General features: G+C 43.1%; 3 protein-coding genes across 4 annotated transcripts; all 3 read right to left on the reverse strand.

Annotated features, from left to right (window-relative positions):
- Positions 1–2,777: 2,777 nt before the first annotated feature.
- On the reverse strand, positions 2,778–3,546 carry LOC127752775 (membrane protein PM19L-like). The gene has a single exon (XM_052278183.1). The coding sequence runs from the start codon at positions 3,500–3,502 to the stop codon at positions 2,948–2,950; it is 555 nt and encodes a 184-aa protein (XP_052134143.1). The 5' UTR covers positions 3,503–3,546; the 3' UTR covers positions 2,778–2,947.
- A 384-nt stretch (positions 3,547–3,930) lies between these two features.
- On the reverse strand, positions 3,931–8,730 carry LOC127752774 (bifunctional riboflavin kinase/FMN phosphatase-like). 2 transcript variants are annotated; one of them, XM_052278181.1, is made up of 11 exons: positions 8,577–8,730; positions 7,453–7,585; positions 7,164–7,350; positions 6,218–6,348; positions 6,036–6,105; positions 5,834–5,899; positions 5,516–5,670; positions 5,339–5,434; positions 4,975–5,126; positions 4,813–4,896; positions 3,931–4,718 (listed from the first exon to the last, which is right to left on the reverse strand). In XM_052278181.1, the coding sequence occupies exons 2-11, from the start codon at positions 7,526–7,528 to the stop codon at positions 4,542–4,544; spliced, it is 1,194 nt and encodes a 397-aa protein (XP_052134141.1). In that variant the 5' UTR covers positions 7,529–7,585; positions 8,577–8,730; the 3' UTR covers positions 3,931–4,541. The 2 variants fall into 2 exon arrangements, with proteins under 2 accessions (XP_052134141.1, XP_052134142.1); XM_052278182.1 differs by having other exon boundaries at positions 7,453–7,521; positions 8,577–8,712.
- Positions 8,731–11,552: 2,822 nt separating this feature from the next.
- On the reverse strand, positions 11,553–16,799 carry LOC127752773 (E3 ubiquitin-protein ligase WAV3-like). Its single transcript, XM_052278180.1, has 2 exons — positions 16,408–16,799; positions 11,553–13,709 (listed from the first exon to the last, which is right to left on the reverse strand). The coding sequence occupies exons 1-2, from the start codon at positions 16,609–16,611 to the stop codon at positions 11,715–11,717; spliced, it is 2,199 nt and encodes a 732-aa protein (XP_052134140.1). The 5' UTR covers positions 16,612–16,799; the 3' UTR covers positions 11,553–11,714.
- Between the last annotated feature and the right edge of the window lie 6,439 nt (positions 16,800–23,238).

The raw sequence follows: 23,238 nt of genomic DNA on the forward strand, positions 1-23,238 counted from the left end.
CACCATAATCACGCTAGTATAATATTTGGGGTAGCCTATCTAATTGTTGTCGACTTGGCGTATGTTGGCTTGTATGTTGATCTTGTGTCTTGATCTATTATTCTGTGTCCCCTCTCCTCTTAGGGTGTCTTGTATTTATACCCATAGGTGTCCCCTTGTCCAAGTAGAACTAGGGGAAACTAATATGGATACAATCTGAGTAGTCCTTGTCGTTTCCATGTATAACTCTGGTTGTCTTTCCTTATCCAAAACTCCCTCCATATCCGAGGTCAGTTTCTGTATAAGACATGGTATGTGGTGGGTCCTGCCGAGATTTAGTCAACTATTATTAGGTATGTGGTATCCATAACCCTGACAACGGTGATTAGAACGATTAGTACGGCGATTAGGGGATTATTGTGATTAGTTCAGATCTTTTTGTTTCTTTTCGAATAATTATACCGTATTCAGCGTTGCTTCTTTTTAACTTTTCAAATATAAGTTAGATCTTTCAAATAAAATTTTGAAAAACTCTACCCAAAATTTAAGATATCATATCCTAAATTTAAAACTTTCAACTCATATTTGAAAACATTCAATTTAATTTTTATTTTTTTTTCAACATATACTTTTCATCTCAAATTTGAAAAACTTTCAACTCAAATTTAAAACTTTTAGTTCAGATTTGAAAACTTTCAACCCAGATTGGAAAACTTTCAAGTCAAATTTGAAAACTTTCAACTCAAATTCAAAAACTTTTAACTCAAAATTTGAAAACTTTTAACTCAAATTTGAAACTTTCTAACATAAAATTTGAATCCTTTCAAGTCAAGATTTGAAATCTTTTAAGTCAAAATTAAAAACTTTCAATTGTATATTTGTAAAGAGTTGTGTGAAAGATTGAAAAAAAATCGGAAAGAAGCGGCACCTGCCCTTTTTTATCCAATGTCGAATCAATGACCTATGTATAAAAAAAGGAGAAAGTTTTTGAAGAAAAACACCACGCCAAAATCGGACGAAAAAAATGAAACGCGTGAAAAAAAGGGCGCCAGGAGGGGGCCCAGCTGACGCGCGCGCCAGTTAAATTGCTAGCGCGTATGTGCGTGCTGGAACCGTATCCTCTGACATTACACACTAATGTCACGGTGTGACATTCTTGAATCCAGACCATCCAAACTAAATCAATGGCTATAGATTAATTGGCATACAAGTAATCAAATTAATTAAGATTATGTAGTTAAATATTACCATACTTAATGAGTAGGGAATTTTTTTAGCACTAAAGTAGTCCCTTCATGTTCATTAACATGAGCCCACCAACTTGTAGATTAAGAGAATTGTCTTTTTCTTATGGAAGATGTGGCAACACAAAGAAAATTGATGCACGAGATTCATTCCTTAACAGGTTCATATGCTAATCATTGCGTCTAATAGGTAAGTTAAACCTAATTATCGTCATGTGCTAGTCACTTGACGATTCCTGTAGCATTTAGCGATATTTGCCTCCTTGATAATATATTTGGTCTACTGGAATTTGTTTAACTACATAATCTACTAATTAGTTTGATTAATTGCATGCCAAATAATCTATGACCGTATTTAGAATGGATAGTGTGGATCAAAGGAATGTCACACCGTGACATTAGAGCATCTCCAACAGTCTCTCCAAATCGAACTCTCCAAACACCCACATAGCCAACTCTCCATCTGATTTGGCTAGTCAAACTAGTTGTTCACTTCAACAGCCTCTCCATCTACCCTCTCTATTACAACTGTATTACAAATGAGACCCATATGTCAATCTCTATTACTATTTTTTCTCCTGTTCCAACCCATTCTCTAGTACTACTTCTTCCTCCCTCTAGCTGGACTACTGCATTCTCTTCGGCGGAGAACAGCGAGCCGCGGCGGCACCGTGCGGAGACCGGCAGCCGTAGCGAGCGGAGGCGGCGAGCGGCGGCGCCACGCAGAGGCCGGCGGCCGTGGCGAGCCGAGGCGGCGAGCGGCGCCGCGCGGGGCGGCGGGCGGCGGTGCCGCGCGGAGGCCGAGGACCGCGACGAGCGGAGGCAGCAGGCGGCGGCGCCGCGCGCAGGCCGGCGGCCGCATCGAGCGGAGGAGGCGGGCGGCGCCGCCGCGCGGAGGCCGGCAAGCGGAGGCGGCTGGCGGCGCCACGCGGTGGCCGGCGCCGGCGACTGGCTTGGTGCGGCGGCGAGCGAAGGCCGGCGGTCGCCATGCTCGTCCTCGTTTCCATGCTCCTCCCGTGCCTCTCCCTGGTTGCCTCGTGTGGGGATGGAGCCATGGAGGAGTTTGGCTGTGTAGGACCCACCATTGGCCAGCCAAATAGAATGGCCAAATTTAGCTAGTAGAGAGAGGGTTTTGGCCAGCCAATCCGGCTTAGCCATCCGGTTGGAGAGGCTGTTGAGCACGTTTTTTGGCTGAATAGCTAAAATTTAGCTTGGAGAGTGGGATGGAGAGGCTGTTGGAGATGCTCTTAGTGTGTAATGTTAGAGGATACGGTTCCACGCGGGCTAGGGTCCCCCAAGTATATTTTCAATCCTAAATATAAAATTGGTTATTTTTTCCTAACTTTTAAAACCAAACAAATAGCATCTATTTCTTTTATTAGTTTTGATTGGAAATGGGGTTGGTTTTCGTAATATATTATTATTATGCATGTTTTGTTACATGTAGATGCCAATTAAAACTTACCTAATTGAAACTGCAAACAAAGTTTCGTAATTAAGGGAGTATAGTAATCAGGATTATTTGTGCATCCTTAAAGTGCAGCGGTGGGGATATTTATTCCATTATTAAAAAGCAGCAAATTTGCAATACTACAATCGACGTCGCGAGAACCCCAACGCGTACACATCAGCAAAACACATTTCCCGGTGACATAACACAAACACGCCCGGTTATTATTATTTGGAAATTAATGAAATTGATCCAGAGAGCTCGATCGAGATGATCATGCGTCGGCGGCGCAGGCGAGGCCGCAGCGCTCGCCGGCGACGGCGGCGTGCAGCAGCAGCACGTAGAGGAGCTGCGTGAACGCCAGCGTCACGGTGAGCCCCTCCAGCGCGCGCATCCGCCACCCGCGCGCGGCGCCGGCGGGCCCCGCCGCGGCGGCGTCGTGGATCTCCCTGCACGCCACCCCGAACGCCAGCGCGGTGGCCGCCCACGCGGCGGTGCCGAGCGACGCCGCGGCGGCGAGCCCCTGCGGCCGCCACGACGCGCCCGAGCGGCCGCCGTGGTACGCCGCGGACGCCTTCGCCGCGACGCCCAGCGCCCCCGCCAGCGCCGCGAACGTCGCGAGGTGGAACCTCGAGGCGAGCCACGCGCTCTGGCGGTAGTACGGCGACCACGGCTGCTCCCCCCAGCCGACGCCGACGTCGGCGCCGGCGTTCTTGATGGAGCTGTTGAGCGCCCACCCGGCGAACCCCAGCAAGAAGACGTACATGAGGAGGTTCAGCAGCAGCAGCGGCCCCGCCACGTTCCTCCTCCCGAGATGCTCCAACGCCATGGCTGCTAATTAACACAGCTTGATCGAACTGTTCGATTGACGAAGACGAGCGGTGTCGCGTGTACTTGAAGAGGGTTTCGTGTGCGTGTGCGCGCTTCGCTCGCGGTCGATCGCTCGTCGCCGCACGCGGGCTCTTCCCATGGCGGAGACGGCAGCGCGCGCGTCACGACGGGCGTCGGCGTCATCACCGGGGCGGCTTTAGCTTCGTCTCGGCGTTCACGGCGAGCAAAAGATGAGAAGAGGCCACAAAAAGCACAAAAGGCAACGGATCGAGGAGCAAGCGATCGAAGCTCTCGATCGCCAAGTTGCTGCTTCCGGGTGGCAAAACGCGACTACTACCGACAAAGAGGCTTTGGCCTGATTTGTGTGTTGCCGTGGGAGAAGCTTTGCCGTTTGCCGTGTGCCCTCGCAACTGACAATGAGCAATATCGTGTTTCCTCGAGTTCCTTGTGAAGGTTGTGAAATTGTTCTCGTAGCTGGTAACCAACAATAACCGAGCTTTATTTGCTTTCTACCCCTCCATCCCAAAAAGAACAAATTTCTACCCCTCCATCCCAAAAAGAATCCATCCATCCCAAAAAGAATCCAATTCTAGCTATGAGCCTAAACATATGCGTGTCCAGGTTCGTAGCTAGGATTTGCATTTTTCTGGAATAGAGTAGTACTTTATAGTATATCTTTATACACACTGTAATGAAATACCAATCTCAATGCATATTAGAAAAGTTAATTCAGAACGTTAGATAGACAGCCTAAGCTTCACATGGTCAGAGCCACAACACACGTGCAAATTTTCAGACATCTTGTGCATTCCATTCTAGGAGTAGGTGACCATTTGAGAAGATAGTAGTTGGCTGCTTCTAACTCAACTTTCTGACGAACATAGACCCTTACTGGTATTCTCATTGTAGTCAAGAGCATGTTCCAAGTATTCATGGAACATAATGCAGCAGTACAAGCACAAGAACAGTAGTGCTCTTTCTGCATCAACAACGCTGCGAAAGAGAATTCTTCATGTCTTTCACTTCACAACGTTGAATCACTTGGAATCTATCACTGACTGGTTCCCGTTAGCAGAATTGTCCTCCTTCAAGGAATTTCTTAGGTACGGCGAGTCTTTATACTTGGCGTATAATGGTAAATTCAGGGCCTTATCTGATATCCTTGCATCCTCGTGAATCCTCTCTATCAAGCTCTCAAGTGAAGGAAAGTTGGCCTAGGCATTTTCATAACAACGTGACAAGTCAGGAACATGCATCAACATATAGTGGGATGGCTTCTGCAGTATAAATAGTCTGGTCCTAAATTACCTCGGGTCGTATGTAACCAACAATAACAAGGCGCAGCTCCTCTCCGTAAAAGTCTTCACCAAAATCATGAAGCAACCATGGTTCCTGTGACCAATGTCTTTTAGAATAAACTAATATACTTAAGTACTAAACATGAAAGGGGATGTATTGAGAAACACTCACAATAGTCTTCTCCGTGTTATCAAAATAAGGGTTCCAGCCAATGCTCATGACCATCTTAAATATACCTCGCGTTGAAAGTCCAGCCCAGCCAAAGTATACCCCTGATGTATGCTCTGATAGTACGTCGGAGAAGTTTTCTGCAGGTAAGTTGGCTGCAAGGAAAATATATAGCTATCAGTGCTCACAATGGAAATTCGGCATGCTAGCATTGAAAAAATGAATCGGCTGAGTACTTTGACATGGTCCAGCAAATAAAGAGAGTAACACACCATATGAGAAAAATCATTCTTGCAATTCATAGAATGTAAAACCACAAAAGCCGTAGAGCTCATAAATTACTCTCTAGTTATATGCTCCACCATACCTGTTGGAATTCCTAGTACTTTAGAACCACGGCCAAATCCTTTAATCACAGGTCCACCAATAAACCATGGTTCTATTGGTAAGGTATCATCGATCCCTGCATAAGAAATATGTCAGTAGATAAGTTAAAGATGCCCAGAATTTTCTAACAGAAGTAGTCCCAAGAGTTAGAGCATACAATCACTAAATGGTGGCAATCCCCATTTTTCAGGCTTTACGTCAAGGAGGGAATTGATCACCTCGTCAGCAGAACTGAATTCAGCAGTCCTTTTGGGGACTGAAGGTACAGCTATGACATGCATTCCTGCAGCTTTTCCAGCTGCAACACCTGGTCTAGCACAATCAATAACTTACAGTATTAAAGGTAAAGTTGTGAAGAGAAAAGTAGAATATGCACAGTTATGTTTAAGTGTAGATCAAGATAAAATGTACACAGCTAATCATGCAGTGCAAATTTGCACACAGGAGAACCATACATAACAGGAAAAAAACTTACAAGGAGTCCTCGATTACTAAGCAATTTGGAGGATTTGTATTCATTCGTTTTGCAGCTTCCAAAAATCTTGAATATCAACACCCCAGCAGTTTTAAGGAATGTCGGAACAAAAGCAGATCAAAGCAAAGGAAATGATATGAGATGAGTTCAAAAGATCCATAAAGTACCAGTAACGAAAATGCTACATAGCACACAGCCTTACATATCTGGGGATGGCTTCCCCTTCTCTACTTCATCCCCACCAACAATTGCGGAGAACGACTCTTTCCATCCTAAACATGGTGAGAATACAGTAATTAATATATGATATATCTGTCCACAAAATCAAAGAAAATAGCATGCAAATTCAGGAAAAAATTTTACCCTAAAGTATGAGAAGGTTACCTTGATGGCAGGAAATTTTTGCGTCAATGTTTGATCTTGGTGAGTTGGAAGCCAAAGCAGCTGGTACTCCATTACTCTTCAAATGTTTTATCAACCGATTAGCTCCAGGAAGAGCTTTTATGTTGCACCATCTGCAATATGAAATTCATTATGAGAACACGATATTTTTTCCCTTTTTCTATACAATCTTCTTTGCACATTACAACATGAAAATTTTATCTTTTGAACAATACAATCTTTCCAAAACTTCAGTTTAAAATAAAATCTGCATAAAGGGCTTTACTATGTTACACATTGAACAATTCTTCTCCATTTATATAAAGTACTTCTCTGCACCATACGGAAGTTCAGTTTCATGTTCAACTTGAATCGAAGGAGCTTAACAAACCAGATATTATAAGAAATCCGGCTATTTAGTGACAGCATACGTAGTTTCTTACACAGTGACTTACAAAGTGAAACTTGCATTTCATTATTTCAAACAAATGCTATACAAAAAAACAGACATACTTCCTACTTGGCATTGACATTTTGACATGGTTCCATAACAACTAGATGCTTGTTCATAGAGTAAGGTAGAAAAATTGGAATCCATGCTAATAAACTATAGAGGAATGTGTAAGGCCAACCTACTGGTGACATTTTATATTACTATTATTTCCATGAATCATTTGGCACCAAATTCATCAGAGCATGGCGTGTCGATGCATATTATGTGCAGATGCAAACATAGGTGATTTAGGTGCACCAAAGGAAGAGATGATTTAAGATTTCTCGAGGCAACATTTTGGGGGATACTGTTGAGAAGTGGTCTATAAAGGACACATGTCAGTAATTTAAAATATCCAAAGAGAAATGTACAAAGATTCTCCATTGAGGTAGCACGGCAGTATGCAATTTACAAAATGCAAGTTATATGAGTGTTAAGAAGTTTCAGCAACAGTACTGCTCATTGAACATTGGAGTAAGCATTGAGAGAAATTCTTCTGTTGAGTAAGGGAGTCCATAATCTTCTAAAACAACAGCTGCTGCCTCATAAGGTGTCTTTCCAACTAATTTATGAGCTTTCTTGCTGTCCCACTTTTTCCCATTTTTGACTAGAAATGGTTTCAGCACTTGACTTACAACACAGTCTGCCAAATGGTTAAAACAAGATAAGAAAATATGAATTTGAGATAACTGAACCAAGCAAAGGTTAATGACAAATGCAAGCAAATTTACAACATTTTAATCACCTGTGTTTAAGAGGGTACCATCTAAATCAAGAATGACATGGGAAATAAGCCGAGCAATGGGCTTGGGAGCTGCCATTTTTAAAAATTGGAAGAGCTTAGTGCAGCAAGAGACAAGCTATCTGGGAAGCCCAACCTGACAAAATGCCAAAATATTCAGGCCAACATGACATTGATAATGAGATGTACCCATAGAAGAAAATTGATGTTAAGTAGCTCATATGGTAGCCATGTAAGTAATTATGCTGCTTTAACATAAAAGGTGAGTCCAGTAATGTGTTTAAGAATGGATTATCATATTTCCAATTATTTATAGGTTTAAACAGATTTTATAACATGTTCTTATAACTAAATTAGTAAGAAATCAGAATTAAAAGCAAGGTTTTCAAGCTTTGATGGAAAATGAGTACTGTTCACAGGCAATCAGTATACATACATATTAAGCAATGTTTAGGGTGATCATGAAACAATTGGAACAATTAAATGCTTCATATTTCCATATACGCGGGCTTGCTATTTTGTTGTAAAATTGGAACTTTGTTTCAAGCTGAGATTGTGTTTAAAATTGCTCCTTTGGCTGTCCTCAACTGGTCACATAAGTTCACTCGGTTTATACTAATTAAGGTTACGAACTAAATGATGAGGCCATGTCATCAGCACTAGACTGAATTCTACAAGATGGCAAAGGCAAAATACTGGCATGACGCACAATAACCCTCCAGCCCATGCTACCAAGGTGAGCTGAACCGTCCGCAACCAGCAGCAACAGATTGCTGCGAGACAGCCTCAGACTTGGCATGAAGCCAAATTCGCCCGCTTGGGGCGCCCGGCTCAACCCCACCACTCTAGGGCATTTCACCGAACAGCTACCGCGCAGAGGTGAGGCGACTCTATACGTCTGAGCAACAAGGGCGATCCCGCAATCTAATCCAATCCCCCCCACCCGCCTCTCTCGTTCCCGTAGCTACCGAGCACGCACCCGCCAACGCACGCGAACCAACCCCGCTGCTCGGGGAAGGCATCAACGGCGATGTACGCCCCACCCCCCGGGCGCGCCTGGCGGAGAGGAGGACCGGACGAGCGAAGCGACCACGGTGGAGGTGAGGTTCAGGAGGGCTGCGGCTTACCCCGCATGTGTCCGGCGACGGCGTCCTTCCCTGCAGCTGCCTCCGGCGGCCTTGGCGGAGGGAGGCCGGGGAGGAGGGGGGATAAGCCGAGGGGACGGTGGAACTTGGGACGGAATGATTCGGGTGGAAACGGTGAGTGGGTGGGAGACGTGGGAGTGGGGATGGGGAGCGACCCGGAGAGAGACGGGCTCGAATCCGACCCGCAGAGGCGGCGATCGGGGATTTTTTTAAAATTTTTTATTTTTTTAATATTTATAAAAATATTATTCCGATAAAAATATTTACATAAGTAAACCCTGCAGCCACTAACGGCCGCTGAGCGGGCATACGAATTTTGCATGCGATGAAAATTGCATTTCGACAAGGGACCTCAATGCAAAATACGCACACGGCGCCGTGTGCCGCACTGCCACGTCACCTTGTTGCTCTTCACTTGGGCGGCATGGTCTATTTCTGTAAATATTAAAAAAATTAAAAATGAAAAAAATCGTGATCGAGCAGCTCGAGAAGTGGGCCTCACGCGATGCGCGGAGGCGGGCCTGGCCGTGTGATACTAAGCGGCTGACGATGAGGCCCAACACCTGGCATGCAGAGTCAATTAAATAGTTCTAATAAATTTAAAATAATTAATAAGATGGGTTAGTATTATATATCACTCCATAATCTAATTTTAAATTCGAATTCAACAAATTATACAAAATAAATTTGACTATGAATTCAAATGGTTGTTTTTTTGGTTAAAGAATGGAATTGCTAGAAACTTTTGCAAGTTTTTTTCTCCCAAAACTTCCAGATTTGTGGCCATCGAATCATCTCAAGATTTATGCATGAAGAAAAAAATTGCTACAAAGAAATTTTTACACATATAAGCGTAAGATCCCGGTGCTAGCCAATCAAACCATAGTCGAATATAAGTTATATCGTAGTTATAGTGCAACTATTGGGCATGTTTGGGGGAGCTTCTAGCCGTTGCAGCTTCTCCTAGAATCAGAAGCTCCCCTAACAGTTTAGCTTTTGGTCCAGATTCTGAGAAGCTGTAGTTGTAGCTAGAAAATGAACTAGAAGCCAAAAGCTGGGAAACTCAATTTTTCCAAATTCTCAAAAATTGGTTATCAACTAGCTGCTTCTTAAAATTTTAAGCTCCCCAAATAGGCCCATAGTATAGTTACAATATAATTACACTTTAGTTATTCTATACTTACATTTGAAAGTTTTTTACTCAAAATTACATTGTATCATTCTTAAGTGACTAGCTAAGGGCCTGTTCACTTTGATGCCAAAAAAAACCTTACCAAATTTTGGCATTGCCAAAATTTTGGTAGGATTTCTTATATAGTTATCAAAATTTGGCAACAAATTAAATGTAGCCATTTTTTGGCAACTTTACCAAAATTTGGTAAGGTTAAAAATGGCATCAAAGTGAACAGGCCCTAAATACCCATGCATTCCAATGGGATTTACAATAAAGCCCAAAAATAAAAAAAAATCCCAACCTCTAATCATCATATCATATATTCATATTTGGTATGCTTCTAATCGGTCGTCCGATCCAAACATAAAAATCGGACAGCTCTTGACTGCCTTGCTCTGACACTTGTGACCGCACATCAGCACATGCGATGCATGCCACCTTTGCCAGTGACTTGCTACTGCATACCTGTTGCTACTCTCTCTCTTCTCTCTCCACTCCATGCTTGCATGCATACATTTCATAATATTCAAAACGATTTTTCTCCTAAATTACTTATCCAATCTACAATTCGATCACACCATTGTATTCGTTGTAATGAAATCTTCACAACAAAATGTCACATGATTATATTATAATAAAAAATAATTATATGTTTCAATCTGTTAACATTCTTTGTTTCATATGTAATAGCGATATGTTTCAATGTGTGTATTCAACATGTTTCACAAAATTTCCAAAACTAACTGCACTACTCTCTCTCCACCTCATCCATACATGCATGCATGCATTTTAACAAGTTTCAAAATACTTTTTCTCCTAAACTAATTATCCAATCTACAATCCGATCCCATCGTTGTATTCATTTTAACAAGATATGGCTTGATTATATTTTGATAAAAGAATAACGTATGTTTCAATCCGTTAATACTTGTTGTTTCATATGTGACAGCGACATGTTTTAACGTGTATCTTCACCATGTTTCATAAAATATTTAAATGTTTCAGTTGCTAATTTTTTGTTTCACCATATATAACTTAATGTTTCACTTGTTGGTTAACTGCAACATTTGACCGTCCGATATTTTTTGGGGCATTGGACGTCCGATGGGTAGATTCCTCCTGTACGTTGAGCTACTCAATTGATCGTAGAGAGTAACAATTGATATAAATTATCCATATTGTATTTTAGTGTATCTATATTATTGTATTTGATTCATAGAGTGAACATTGACATCATGGACCCACATGAAAGTGGTGGCGGTGGTGGCAGAACCATCACTACGACTATAGAAATACTAAAAAAATACATATTAATATATATTTTCCTCAAAAAATACATATTAATTTAGGGTTAGGATTTATCTTATAATTCTTTTAAAAAATGTATTTTTTTATAAATTAGCGTGGACATACACTCAAAAGTGATTAGAATCTCTCTCCGAGCTCATCTCGCTTTGATTTGTCTAGCTAGATTATTTCTTTATTTACACTATAACTTACTTCCATTAGATTAGATATATGATTGTATCTTTTTTTTCCTTATAATCGATATATTTTTCTGATCATATGCTATCACGTTCTTTTATTTTAGAACGTACAGCACCTTAATGATCATGTGGTAAGCAATAACCACGCGTCCATGCCAATGTTAGAAGGATATCATAGCCCTAAGAAAAACTTCCTAACAAAAGTTTGATCACCATTTGACAACCATCCTCTGCACCAACCAAACCATGTCCTGATGTCATGTGACCCTCGGTATAAGACTGACCCAACGGTCGGTAAACTGAAAAAAACCTCACTGCAACGAAGGAGAAAGATACATGAAACGAACGAAACAATGGCTTCCATATGGTTCTCTCCCACCTAGTACTAGCTAAGCTAGCTTCTGCTTCACAAGTTATTATTAGCTACTGCATTCGGCGTTGCCATGGCGCGCGCGAACATCACGAACGCCGCCCGGGGAACGACATGGCCGGCCTCACCGAGCGGCGCCGCAGCTGCGACGGCGGCGGCGGCGGCGGCGACAGGGACGGCGCCGGTAGCGGCGCCGAGCGGCTCATCGCCACGACGACCTCCGGCTGGAGCGTCTGCGAGCGCTGCAGCATGTCGACCATGAAGGGCGTCTGGTAGGTATGGATGACGCTGGTGAGCTCCGTCGAGTCGCCGCGCGCCGTGGCGCGCTGCCACGAGTGGGAGCTCAGGCCGGCGAGCATGTAGGCGCGGCCGGACTCCTCGTACCGCTGCCGCGTCTCCACCCTGTCCTGCATCTCCCTCAGCTCCGCCGCCAGCGCCACGGACTGCGGGTCGTCGTCCGCCCGAGACTCGAGCACGCCGCGGCGCTCGTCGAGGATGGCGGCGGCCAGCTCGAAGTCGCCCCGCTCCGCGGCGGCGCGCGCGGCGGCCATGTCCTCCGTGGCCTGGACGCGGTGCAGCTCCCGCTCGACCTCCGGCGACATGCCGTCGTAGCCCACGGGGGCGTCCAACGTGCGAGGGACGGTCACCGTGTCGCCCCCGACGCGGACGGTCTCCATGGTGGCCGTGCTCCGGTAGGTGCAGCTCGGCGTGATCAAGGCGGACACCCCGCGCGCCGCCGGGACGCGCACGGTGACGAGGAAGTCCTTCTCCTCGTCGGCGTAGAGGTCGCCGACGTCGACGAAGCCGCCGCGGCCGTCGCCGTCCACGTGGCTCGCGTAGCCGCCCGACCTGACGGAGGTCAGCAGCACGCCGTCGTCGCCGCACTCGACGCTCAGCCGCAGCTCCTGCGCCACCACGCTGAGCAGGCCGCCGATGCACTGGGCGAACGCGTCCTGGATCGAGCCCGCCGCGTCGATGAACGAGAACGTGCCGCCGGACATCTCAGCGATGGAGTGCATCGCCGGCGAGTCGTGGTCGGCGCCGAAGCCGAAGGCGTGGACCTGCACGTGGCGCGCCGACCCGCCACCGGGAAGGAGCGAGCTCGGGACGAGCACGGCGTAGTCCGGCTGGTCGCCGCCGCGGCCGCCGCCGCGCGGCACCGGGACGGTGTAGGTGTCCCGGCCGTCGGAGAGGAGGACGATGCTGCACACGGGGTTCCTCTCCCTCCTGTCCTCCATCACCCTCGCCGCCTTCCTCAGCGCGTCGGCGATGTTGGTGCCGCCGTCGGCGACGAGCGAGCTCACCCTCTGCAACGCGCGCTGCCGCCCGGACTCCGTCATCTTCCTCAGCGGGAACAGCCTCCTCGCCGACGACGAGAACGTGACGACGGACAGCCGGTCGCCGGGGCCGAGCGCCTGGATCACGAAGCTCATGGCGCGCTTCAGCAGCGCCAGCTTCGTCCCGGCCATGCTCCAGCTCACGTCGAGCACGGTGACGAGGTCGATGGGCGCGCGGGAGGTCACCGTCGCCGGAGAAGACGGAGCCTTCAGGTGGATCAACACCGCAAACTCCTCAACCATCACAGACTCCTCCATCGCCGGGAACGCAGCGTACGTCGTGATCCCAACAGAAGCAGGCGCCATTTCATCAGCGACGATCGAATCAACATCCTGAGTTCCAACCACATCTTCAGCAGGATGAAGATCCAACTGTTCATCGTCATCGAAAATGCCGCCATCCAGCGTACGAAAGATCGGGAGCTGCCATTGCCGGGTCACGCTGTCTCCGCGAGACAGCCTGCGGACAACGGCCATTCGCTGATGCTGATGCCTGTCATCCAGTGGGTGAGGGTTCACTCGAGCTGTTCCAAGAAGACTAGCATCTGCTGCTGCTGCTGCTGCTGCAGGGAGAGGGCCCTGGAACGGCAGCTCCTTCCACACGGCGCGGCAAATCGGGCAGACGGTGTTGCCGTGGCGAACGCTGGAGGAGATGCAGTGGAAGTGGAACTTGTGGGAGCATTCCGCGGTGAACAAGGCTTGGCCATTGCCTGAACACATTCCTCCGAGGCAAATGGCACATATCTTCTGAAAAAGTAACCAAGAAAAGCAACAGAAGATAGTTAGTAACTGCAGATCGATATAGCAATCGGCAGAGTGGAGTTTCTTTGAAAAAAAAACACCAATTGAAGTTAAATAAAAAATATGATCCAGATTCATGCTAACATGTAAAGCTTTGTTCCCTAGAATGAACTGTACTTATTTCACATTACAAAATGAAAGAATGAGTTGTTTTCAAGAGCATCAGATATTAGCAATGACTGAAAAGAGGGAAGGGAGCCTAAATAATAGCCAAATTGTATGCTCCTAGTGAGTCTTAGAGAAAACTATAGTAGTATCAACAATGTCAACTGTCATCAGCATCAGCACAAGAGGCTAATGTCCAGTCCAAGTCATGCAATCCAAGTATACAAGGCAGACTGTAAGTCGTAAACTACTATTATTATTAATTAAACATCAAGCAAAATAGTCAACTCATGCAGCCGGACCCTGATATTATCCAGATGCTGATAGAAGACACGAAATCGAATTAGATGCAGCTAGTAAAACATTACAAAAGCACATCAATCGATGACATTGATGTCAGCTATCTGTGTGTCTATCCTTTCATTATTCAGCTCACCCCTTTCTGGAAAAGTATGAAGCACACAGTATATGGGGCAGAGCACATATACTCTGAATTATACCATATGGGCCAATCTTTCAAGAAGCATCCACATATTCTCAAATACATGCTGTTTGCAGCAGAGGATCACTTGACAAATTATTGATAACCAGAAAAGGATGCTGGTCTCCCCCTCTGATCCTCTCCCTGTCTTGAGATCAATGTTGATATCTAAGTCAAACCAACGAAGATGCTTTGCAGATCAATTTTAACTATAGCATGATAAGGCACATAATTAGAGATGACATTCGTGCATGTGAAATCATGAAGTGGATTGATTTAATTGCCAATTGCTGAGGTAAATCTTATCCAGTAAACTATGTTGACCAAATGTCATTTTATTTCAAGTATATTTTAGAAGCTCCATTGGAATATTAGGACAACATGTTATATGATAAATATAACAGGCTACCTCATCACATACTACTACTTGGGAATATTTTTTTGTTAAAACGATCCAGTGTTTTGCTCATCAGAGTGATGTCAAGAGCTGAATTTCCTAAAAAAAAAAAGGTTTCTGTAAGCCTTATCTCCTACATGGCATCACCCAACTGATCAAAGGACAAACATGGGCTGGAAAGGGAAAGAAAACAGTAGGCTTCAAAAGATGAGGAGAGAGTTGGTGAACAAGAGAGGTGTCCTGCCCTTCCTCGGAATTGCACACATAATTATACAACAGAACAAGCAATCAAAATTTTCGTCCTTTTCTAGTCCTAAATAATTAAGAAACTATTGCATACTTCTCCGGTTGCTTACTAGCACACAACGCGCTACATTCATGATAATTTCAATGGATAAAAAAATAAAAAAAAACAAACATAAAAGTATTAAACACGCGCAAGAAATTCAAATGCAAGAATCAACCCAAAGACCAAAAAAATACAGAGAAAAGGTCCATGCAAGCAACCGGGCAAGCAGAATTCCCTAGAAGTAAAAACAACTAATTCTTTTAGATGGCAATGTACCAATCAAAGCAGAAAGGTATTGCATGGTAGTACGATGTTAAGTAGCAACGACGTTTTCTCCAGGTTTTTGGCACAGTTTAACATCGTTGGCATGATATGGTGTCGATCTACAAGACGATCAACGAAATCAGGTACCCCAACAAAAACCCTGTCTCAGATGAAACACAAGTAGCACAAGCTTGGGTATCATAATGAAACAAAGGATCTGTTGATTTCGGTGAAAGATGGCAAAGGGAGCAAAATAATGCAGAACAACAATTGTATTCGGCATCATCTCTACTACTTTGGAAGTCATCCTTCTCCTTCACCACTACAATTCACCATCATAGTTCCTCATGTAAATAAACCAACTCTCTAAAAAAAATCTCCCCACCCAAAAACCATTGTTTTCACGCGAAGATTAACCCGAAAAACCAGATAGGACGTAGCACTATTCTTTTTTAAAAAAAGATCAGGCAAAAGTTTGGCTTTCAGGGTCACTGCAGTTTTTCTTTTTGTGACAAAAGGCATATATCAGCATAAGATGGATATCCCTTTACAAAAAGAAATCTGACTAAGTTTCACAATGATTCCAAATTGCAGATATGATTAAAATCCCCGCTTACGTGCGGGGAACAAAAAAAACTAGCGAACACTGATTAAAGTGCCGTGTTTACCTTACCTAAACCCTACAAAGTTATGCTAATCTAAACGGATGCAGCCCTCTTGATCATGAATCATTCGAACAAAAATATCGTATCAACTTTCTTCAGGCGTGTCCTAGAACTACTATCAGATTTCAAACATAACTCATCTTGGTTTTAAACAAGAGCAGTTTTACTTCTCACGAGATTAAAAAAATAAAAACCGATAAATCCCTATCAAAATCATATCATGAATCATTCGAATAAAATATCGTATCAACTTTCTTCATGTGTGTCCTAGAACCACTATCAGATTTCAACATTACTCATCTCGGTTTTAAACAAGAGCAGTTTTACTTCTCACGAGATTTTTTTTAAAAAAATAAAAACCGATAAATACCTATCAAAATCATCGAGAGGATCACACGAGAGTGGGGAGAGCTGGATAAACTGGGCAAGGCGATCGATCTCACCGTGGAGCTCCTGCTCCCGGACCTCGACAGCCGCCGCGAGGAGGCCACATGCGCGGGCGGCGAGGCGGCCACCGACCTCCCCCTCCCTTCCCCCTCCTCCCCCTCCCCCTCCGCCTCCGCCGCCGCCGCCCGCACCCTCGGCGCGCGGACGCAGAGCCTGGTGGCAAGCGCGCGCTTGGCGCGCTCCCACTTCGCCACCGCCATGTTCGCACAAGCACACACCGCGCTCTCCTGCCCCCCCCTGGTCGGACTAGGGTTTGTGGGGGGAGAGACTGGATGGATGGATGGGTGGATCGGTCCGCGTGGAAGGAGGAATTCTTGGCTGGCTCGCTCGCGCTGGGGGGTTTAGCAGCGAGCGGCGAGGTGAGGAGAAGGAGAGAGCGGAAGCAGGGGAGAAATACGGGGGGAGGAGGGAAACGCGGGGGGGAGAGGCGAGCGGGGGAGGAATCTGTGGGTGTTTTGACTTGTTCCCACTTTGCCCCTCGCTATGAAAAGGAGTACTAGTAAAGAATGTTTTTTTTTGTGATTTTTGGAATTTGGATTGTATAGTAAATTGTCTTTTTTCTCCCACCTTGTGTTTGAGCCATTTTTATCATGTCACTTAGTAACCTTTTGTGTTCGAGACATTTTCCTCATGTCATTCAGTCACTTATCTTTTTGTGTGAGTTATAAAAAGGGTGAAAAGGCATGATAATCTTTGTTTGGTTAAGGGTTTGTGCATGTAATTTCCTGGTAAGTTAATAAGATACTAGTAGTACATAATCATATTAGCACACTCTTTAGCATTATTTCTTTTTAAAATTATTCACAGGGTTCACTTGTCAGATGATTCTATGATGTCCTTCCTCGACTTTGTCATAAAAAGTTTATCGTCAAAGATCATTGCTCGAGCCACCTAGCTAGTAGACAGAGAGTAGGGGTAAACATGTAAACCTCACAACATTTACACATGATTTAATATCATAATAACAAGCGGACTCGTCTGCCAGCAACTATATTGTCACGTTCTTGTATGCTTTATAAATACAGTAAAACCACATAAATGTACTGCCAACTATAGTTTTAATAGAATTGGTCGTTGTTCCATCGCTAGCCCGATGATAAATGTAGTGCCAGTCTTGACATAGTTGCTTCCTGCTAAACGCGTTAATGCTATTTTTGTCTGCATTAGGTTGACTACTTCATCTAAGTTATTCGTTCACAATCAGGTCCAGGTACATCGGGTTGTTACTAGGTAGTAAGGAGAGTAGAGGCCATCTTTCTTAGGGGCTCCATCGTTTCATTGCACACTTATGTCTGTGTGACGTTTATATTTTTTTTCTTCTATCGTAATAAAATTCGGACAATGTTTGTTTTGCCAGTCCAGCAAATCAAAATACTTCATCCTAGTTTTTTTATCCTCAATTTTAGTTGGGCATTCCATATTACCTTTAGCTCAACTTTTACCACAAGTCGAAAACTGACTTTAGTTGTTTTATCGAAAAGAAAAGAACACCCATTTTTCATTGAGGAAATTCCCTGTGTACCTCTGAAAGTTCGCCCAATCCCTTTTATACCCTTGAAATTTGTTCATTCCCTTTCATACCTCTAAATTTCAATTTGAATCCCTTCTATACCCCTTTCACTAGTTGACCCTTAAATTCCTACCATAAAGTCCATTTTACCCTTTGATATGAAGAAAATATAAATTTATGAAGTATATTGATCGAGTACATAAATATAAATATATTGTATGCGACTATTATATCTATGAGTTTATTTTGTGAGATTGTATTTAACAAAAATAATTTTTATCTTGCATAACAAAAAAAAATTATCATAAATAATATCTTGCATAACAAAGTCATAAATAATATTTACGATAATTTATTTTTAGATATGACATAAAAATAAAATTTATTTATTAGTTATTAAGAATTACTTATTTAGCACATCAATAGATTTATTTTATAAAAATGTCGTACTACTATTACAAAATATGCTATATATACAGTTTTTAATGGTAAAGAATATTCTAAAAATAAATTTTGTCATAAATAAAAATTATTTTTGTTTTGCCTTCGCTGTGGCAAAACTAAAATATTATTTTTGTTAAATAATATCTCGCAAAATAAACTTAAAGTTTTACACTCCATTTATATACTTCGTAACGTTATATTTTCTTGATATCTAAGGGCAAAATGGACTTTATCTTAGGAATTTAACGGTCCACTAACGGTCAACTAACGGAAGGGGTATAGAAGGGATCCAAACTAAAATTTGGGGGTATGGAAGGGAATGAGCAAATCTCAGGGGTATAGAAGGGATTGAGTAAACTTTCAAGGGTACACAGGGGATTTTCTCTTTTCATTCCACCATGCCAAAATGTCTCACTCAAGACAATCAAATCTATTTATACCCTCAATGTTGCAGCTACTTGCTGCAACTCCTACAAAGAAATAAACTCAGAATTGTAGCTACAGTATCTTCTTTCAGCTTACCATAGGAGGCATATGTTCCAGTTCAACATTAACACTTGACAATTGCTGTAGGGAAGATTCTTGTCTTGCTTCCACCATGTCCAAATGTTTCACTCAACAGTCAACACACCTCTTGGATAGTTCTGTTTCATCAATTGATCCTCTTGGATCGTTCTGTTTGATCCATTGATCAATTGCACAATTCTGTTTGACAATTATCTCATGCTATATCCATTGTCTTGAATTTTATAATTCTATCAGGAGCACACGGGTATTAAACAAAGAGCATATGTGCTATTATTGTGCTCTCTGAAGCTCATGTCAAGAGGATATCATTCATTCAGCAACAAACACAGACAAAACGAGGCCCATCGTGCATTCATGATGTATATAAAGAAGGAAACTTGCCACACCAAGAGGGGTGCTTCCTTCAAAGTTCAAACTTAATATACAGAGTAAAAGAATTTAATTACAAATAATTAACTCTTCCATATGATTTTAATTCCCACGTAGAACTAGCATTGAATTGCAGGTTCTTAACACCATCAAAATTCTTAGAGTAGTTACTTTGGAATTACACAATCTTACATTGCAAAATCTCTCCAGGTGTACCAGCAATTATCTAGAATTAGGATCAAGGAGCAAACATAAAAAAAATCCCTAAATTAATAGAAAACGGCCACTCTTAATAATTTATATGCCTAAATTAATAGAAAACTATCATTCTTAATAATTGTTGTTCTTTTTTCACCTTGATGTTTGAACCCTTTTCTCATGTCATTCAGGAGTTAAAAAGGGTGAAAAGGCATGCAATCTTTGTTTTGTTAGGGGTTTTTGTGGATGTAATTCTCATGATAAGTTAATAAGATAGTACATGTCATCTTATCACACTCTTTAGCATTACCACCTTTTTTAAAAAAAACCAATGCAGGGTTTACTTATGAGATGATCATATGATGTCCTTTCCCAACTTCATCGTGAAAGTTTATTGTCAAGATCATTGCTCGAACCATCTTAGTAGACGGAGAGTAGGGACAAACATGTAAAACTCACAGCATTTAACATTTTAAACCGTAAAGAGTGGACTCATCTATCACCAACTATGTCGTCATATTTTTGTTTGTCATAAATATAATAAAACTAAATAAATGTACTGCCAGCTATAATCTTAATAAGAATTGATTGTCGTTCCGTCACTAGCCTAGTGATAAGTGTATTGCTATTCTTAACACAATTGATTCTTCCTAAACGCGTTAATGCTATTTTTGTCTATATTAGATTGACTACTTCATCTAAGTTATTTGTTCACAATCGGGTCCCGGTACATTGGACCAATACAATTTAGAATGGAGAGTGGAGCCCTCTTTCTTAGGGGCTCCGCATTTCTATACTCGTGCGATGTTTATAATTTTTGTTCCTTCTACGTATCATAAATTTGACCGACATTCCCTTAAAAAAGGAAGAAAAGACCGACGTCTTCTTTGGGTCCACCAAATCAAAAACTTCATCGTGTAGTTATATGTTCTCAGCTAATTTAAGATTGGCACTCTTGATTATCTATTTATCTTTCAGCTCAACTTTTACTACGAGTCTATGTCTGACTTAAAAGTTGTTTTTATCATAGAGAAAAAACACCTATTTTTCATTCCATCATGTCAAATTTGAAAGGGCCTTGATGTCGCCTAGAGGGGGGGTGGTGAATAGGCGCGCCTAAAATTTACTTCAAATCGCAGCGGTTAAAATCAGGGCCCGGAACTTCCTGGCAAAAGGTCCGGAATTTCCTGGCAGCTTTTTCTCACAAGCAGAGAAAGCTGCCCGGAACTTCCGGGGTTCTTCCTAGGAACTTCCAGGCAATTGTGAATTGCTATTTCAAGCACCTCACAACAAGTAAATTAAATCACAAGGAAGCCTAAACCATAGAGAGGTACAGCATGTCTCAAACAAGAGTAATACACATGAAAATACACAAGATAGCACAAGTGATCATACAATGGGAGACATGATAGCACAACTAGGCAAATAAGGAGATAAGCATCACAATCACAAAGATAAAGAGAGTGAGAGGAGACAAACGATTTGTTTCCCAAAGTTCGGATTCTCCACCGAGAATCCTACGTCTCCGTTGAGGAGCTCCAAAGAGCCAGGTCTTGATTAACCCCTTGCCTCACCAAGAAAAGGCCTAGGAAGAGGTCTCCGGTCTTCAAGCCAACACCCCTAGGTACTTCTCTTTGGTTTCAAGTGACCACTAAGATCCCCAACTTGAACACCAAAAGAGCACCACAAGTGAGGCTTGCTCTACCAAGACGACCTCCTAAACCTCACCTCGGATTCCACTCACCGAGTATTCCGTTTCCTTTCGGAGGTGGAATAACGCCCTCACAAACTTGCCCGGGTCAATCCACAACATTGTTGGAAACTCGCGGGCGACACCTAACCGTCTAGAAGGTCACCCTCCAAGAGTAACAAGCTTCAAGTGATAGCCCAATGAGATACACCAAGTGCTCAAGTCATCCTAGCCTTCAAAACCTTCTCCAATCCTCACCACCACCCTCAAATTCACTCTCTCACTCAATAAGTGCACAAGATTTGGGTGGAGGAAGCAAAATCACATTGGGAGAGGCTAGAACAAGCTAGGGAACACAAGAACTAAAGTGGAATGGCTAAAGAATGAGCTGGGGTCGAGTTGGCTAAATACAAAGGCTAGGTGACGTCATCTAGCCGTTACTCACATATTTGAACTGGAGGGTTGCCAGGAGGTTCCGGGCCTGGGTGCCAGGAACTTCCGGGTAACACTTAGGAAATTTTTCAACCTCACCTCAGCGCCAGGAAGTTCCAGACAGAACCTCCGGGTGGGACTCTTTGTCCCGAGTAGAGCCATTTTCAAAAACAGCTCCTAAAAATATTTCAACACTTGGACACCACTAAGAGCACTTGTTTTATCTCAGAACCACACTTGGAACCCCTCTTAATAGTACGGTTTTTCCTAAACTCAAAGCGAAAAAGTAAACTAGTCTAACTCGGCCCCGAGTCTTCTCGCCGCTTTGATTTTGATGTTTTTGGGGGGGGGGGGGGGGGGGTCTCCAAGCATCCTAGCCCACTCCTAAGCAACCTAGGACTAATACACCACTAGGAATGTCATCTTCTTGCTTCACCTTGAGGGTTCTCAACGTCAACGCCATTTCACTATTAAGACTATTCTCACCTACACTCATTAAGCATATTAGTCCCAAATCAATTATACCTTTGCCTTGATCAATGCCCACTTTGGATTTTGACTTGATGTTCATCGAAGAACCACATCCTCTTGATCCTCGGCATTTCATCTTGCGGTCTTCTTATAATTGATACGGATTACTCATAGCTTCAAATGGCCTCGCATGGTCCATCATGACCATCACGATAAAAGCCTTCACTCGCCCTTCACCACCGGATTCGGTCCATCGGCGTCAAGCCTCTTGCTTGCCCTTCACCCCCCGCATGGTCCATTATAGCCGAGCCTTGCTTGCCCTTCACTGTTTTGCCATAAATAACCACTTCATACCCCGCATCATCAATGTCTTTACTTGCTCCTCATCAAGGTATAATGTCCATCTTCTAGCCGAGCCTTGCTTTCTCTTCACCGGTTTGCTATAGATAGCCATTTCATACCCCGCATCATCAATGTTTTAACTTGCTACTCATCAAGGTATAATGTCCATCTTCTAGCTTCAATCTTCTAACTTGATGCCGGAACTTAACCTAATCTCACCAACTCATGGAAATAGTTCCAACAATGGGTTGTCATTAATCACCAAAACAATCACCGCACTTTTAGGATCATAGATATTCTAATCTCCCCTTACAAGGCAATTCTAGTGCATAGATCTTTCAAAGTTGTCTAACTCTTAAGTTCACGTTAAGATGCTATTCATTTAGGATGAATTAAGGTTGCACAGAGAGATTCATTGCGCAGCAAAGAGAGACAAAACGAGATCCTTCGTTCATTAAGATTTGTAAACAAAGAGGGAACACCAGTAGGGAACTTAATATATCAGAGTAAAAGAAATTTACTTACAAATAATTAACTCATCCATACGATTTTAATTCCCAGAAGATAGAATAGCATTGAATTGCAGGTAAATTCAGAACCGTAGTTTTCTTTAACACCATGATCAAAACTCTAGTAAATTTGGAATTACGCAAATCTTACACTGCAAAATCTCACCAGTGGACCAGCAATTATCTCATCTCAACCCTATAGAACACGTACGATCAAGGAGCAAACATAAATAAGACCCCCTAATTAATATAAAACGATCACTCTAATAACACTACTAGTCTCACTACTAATTAATATTTTGATAGCAAAGTGTCACAGCTTCAGCTTCAACTT

This window comes from Oryza glaberrima, chromosome 10 (assembly GCF_000147395.1).
Source record: "Oryza glaberrima chromosome 10, OglaRS2, whole genome shotgun sequence".
In the NCBI taxonomy this organism is placed as follows: domain Eukaryota; kingdom Viridiplantae; phylum Streptophyta; class Magnoliopsida; order Poales; family Poaceae; genus Oryza; species Oryza glaberrima.

Bases quoted from the DNA above. Each gene is read 5' to 3' on its own strand.
- LOC127752775 (XM_052278183.1), bottom strand. From the start codon at position 3,502: ATGGCGTTGGAGCATCTCGGGAGGAGGAACGTGGCGGGGCCGCTGCTG.
- LOC127752774 (XM_052278181.1), bottom strand. From the start codon at position 7,528: ATGGCAGCTCCCAAGCCCATTGCTCGGCTTATTTCCCATGTCATTCTT. The intron at 7,351-7,452 runs GTGATTAAAATG...ACCATTTGGCAG, and splicing joins TGGTACCCTCTTAAACACAG to ACTGTGTTGTAAGTCAAGTG. The intron at 4,719-4,812 runs GTAATTTAGGAC...GAAAATGCCTAG, and splicing joins TTGGTTACATACGACCCGAG to GCCAACTTTCCTTCACTTGA.
- LOC127752773 (XM_052278180.1), bottom strand. From the start codon at position 16,611: ATGGCGGTGGCGAAGTGGGAGCGCGCCAAGCGCGCGCTTGCCACCAGG. The intron at 13,710-16,407 runs GTGAGATCGATC...TTACTTTTTCAG, and splicing joins CCGGGAGCAGGAGCTCCACG to AAGATATGTGCCATTTGCCT.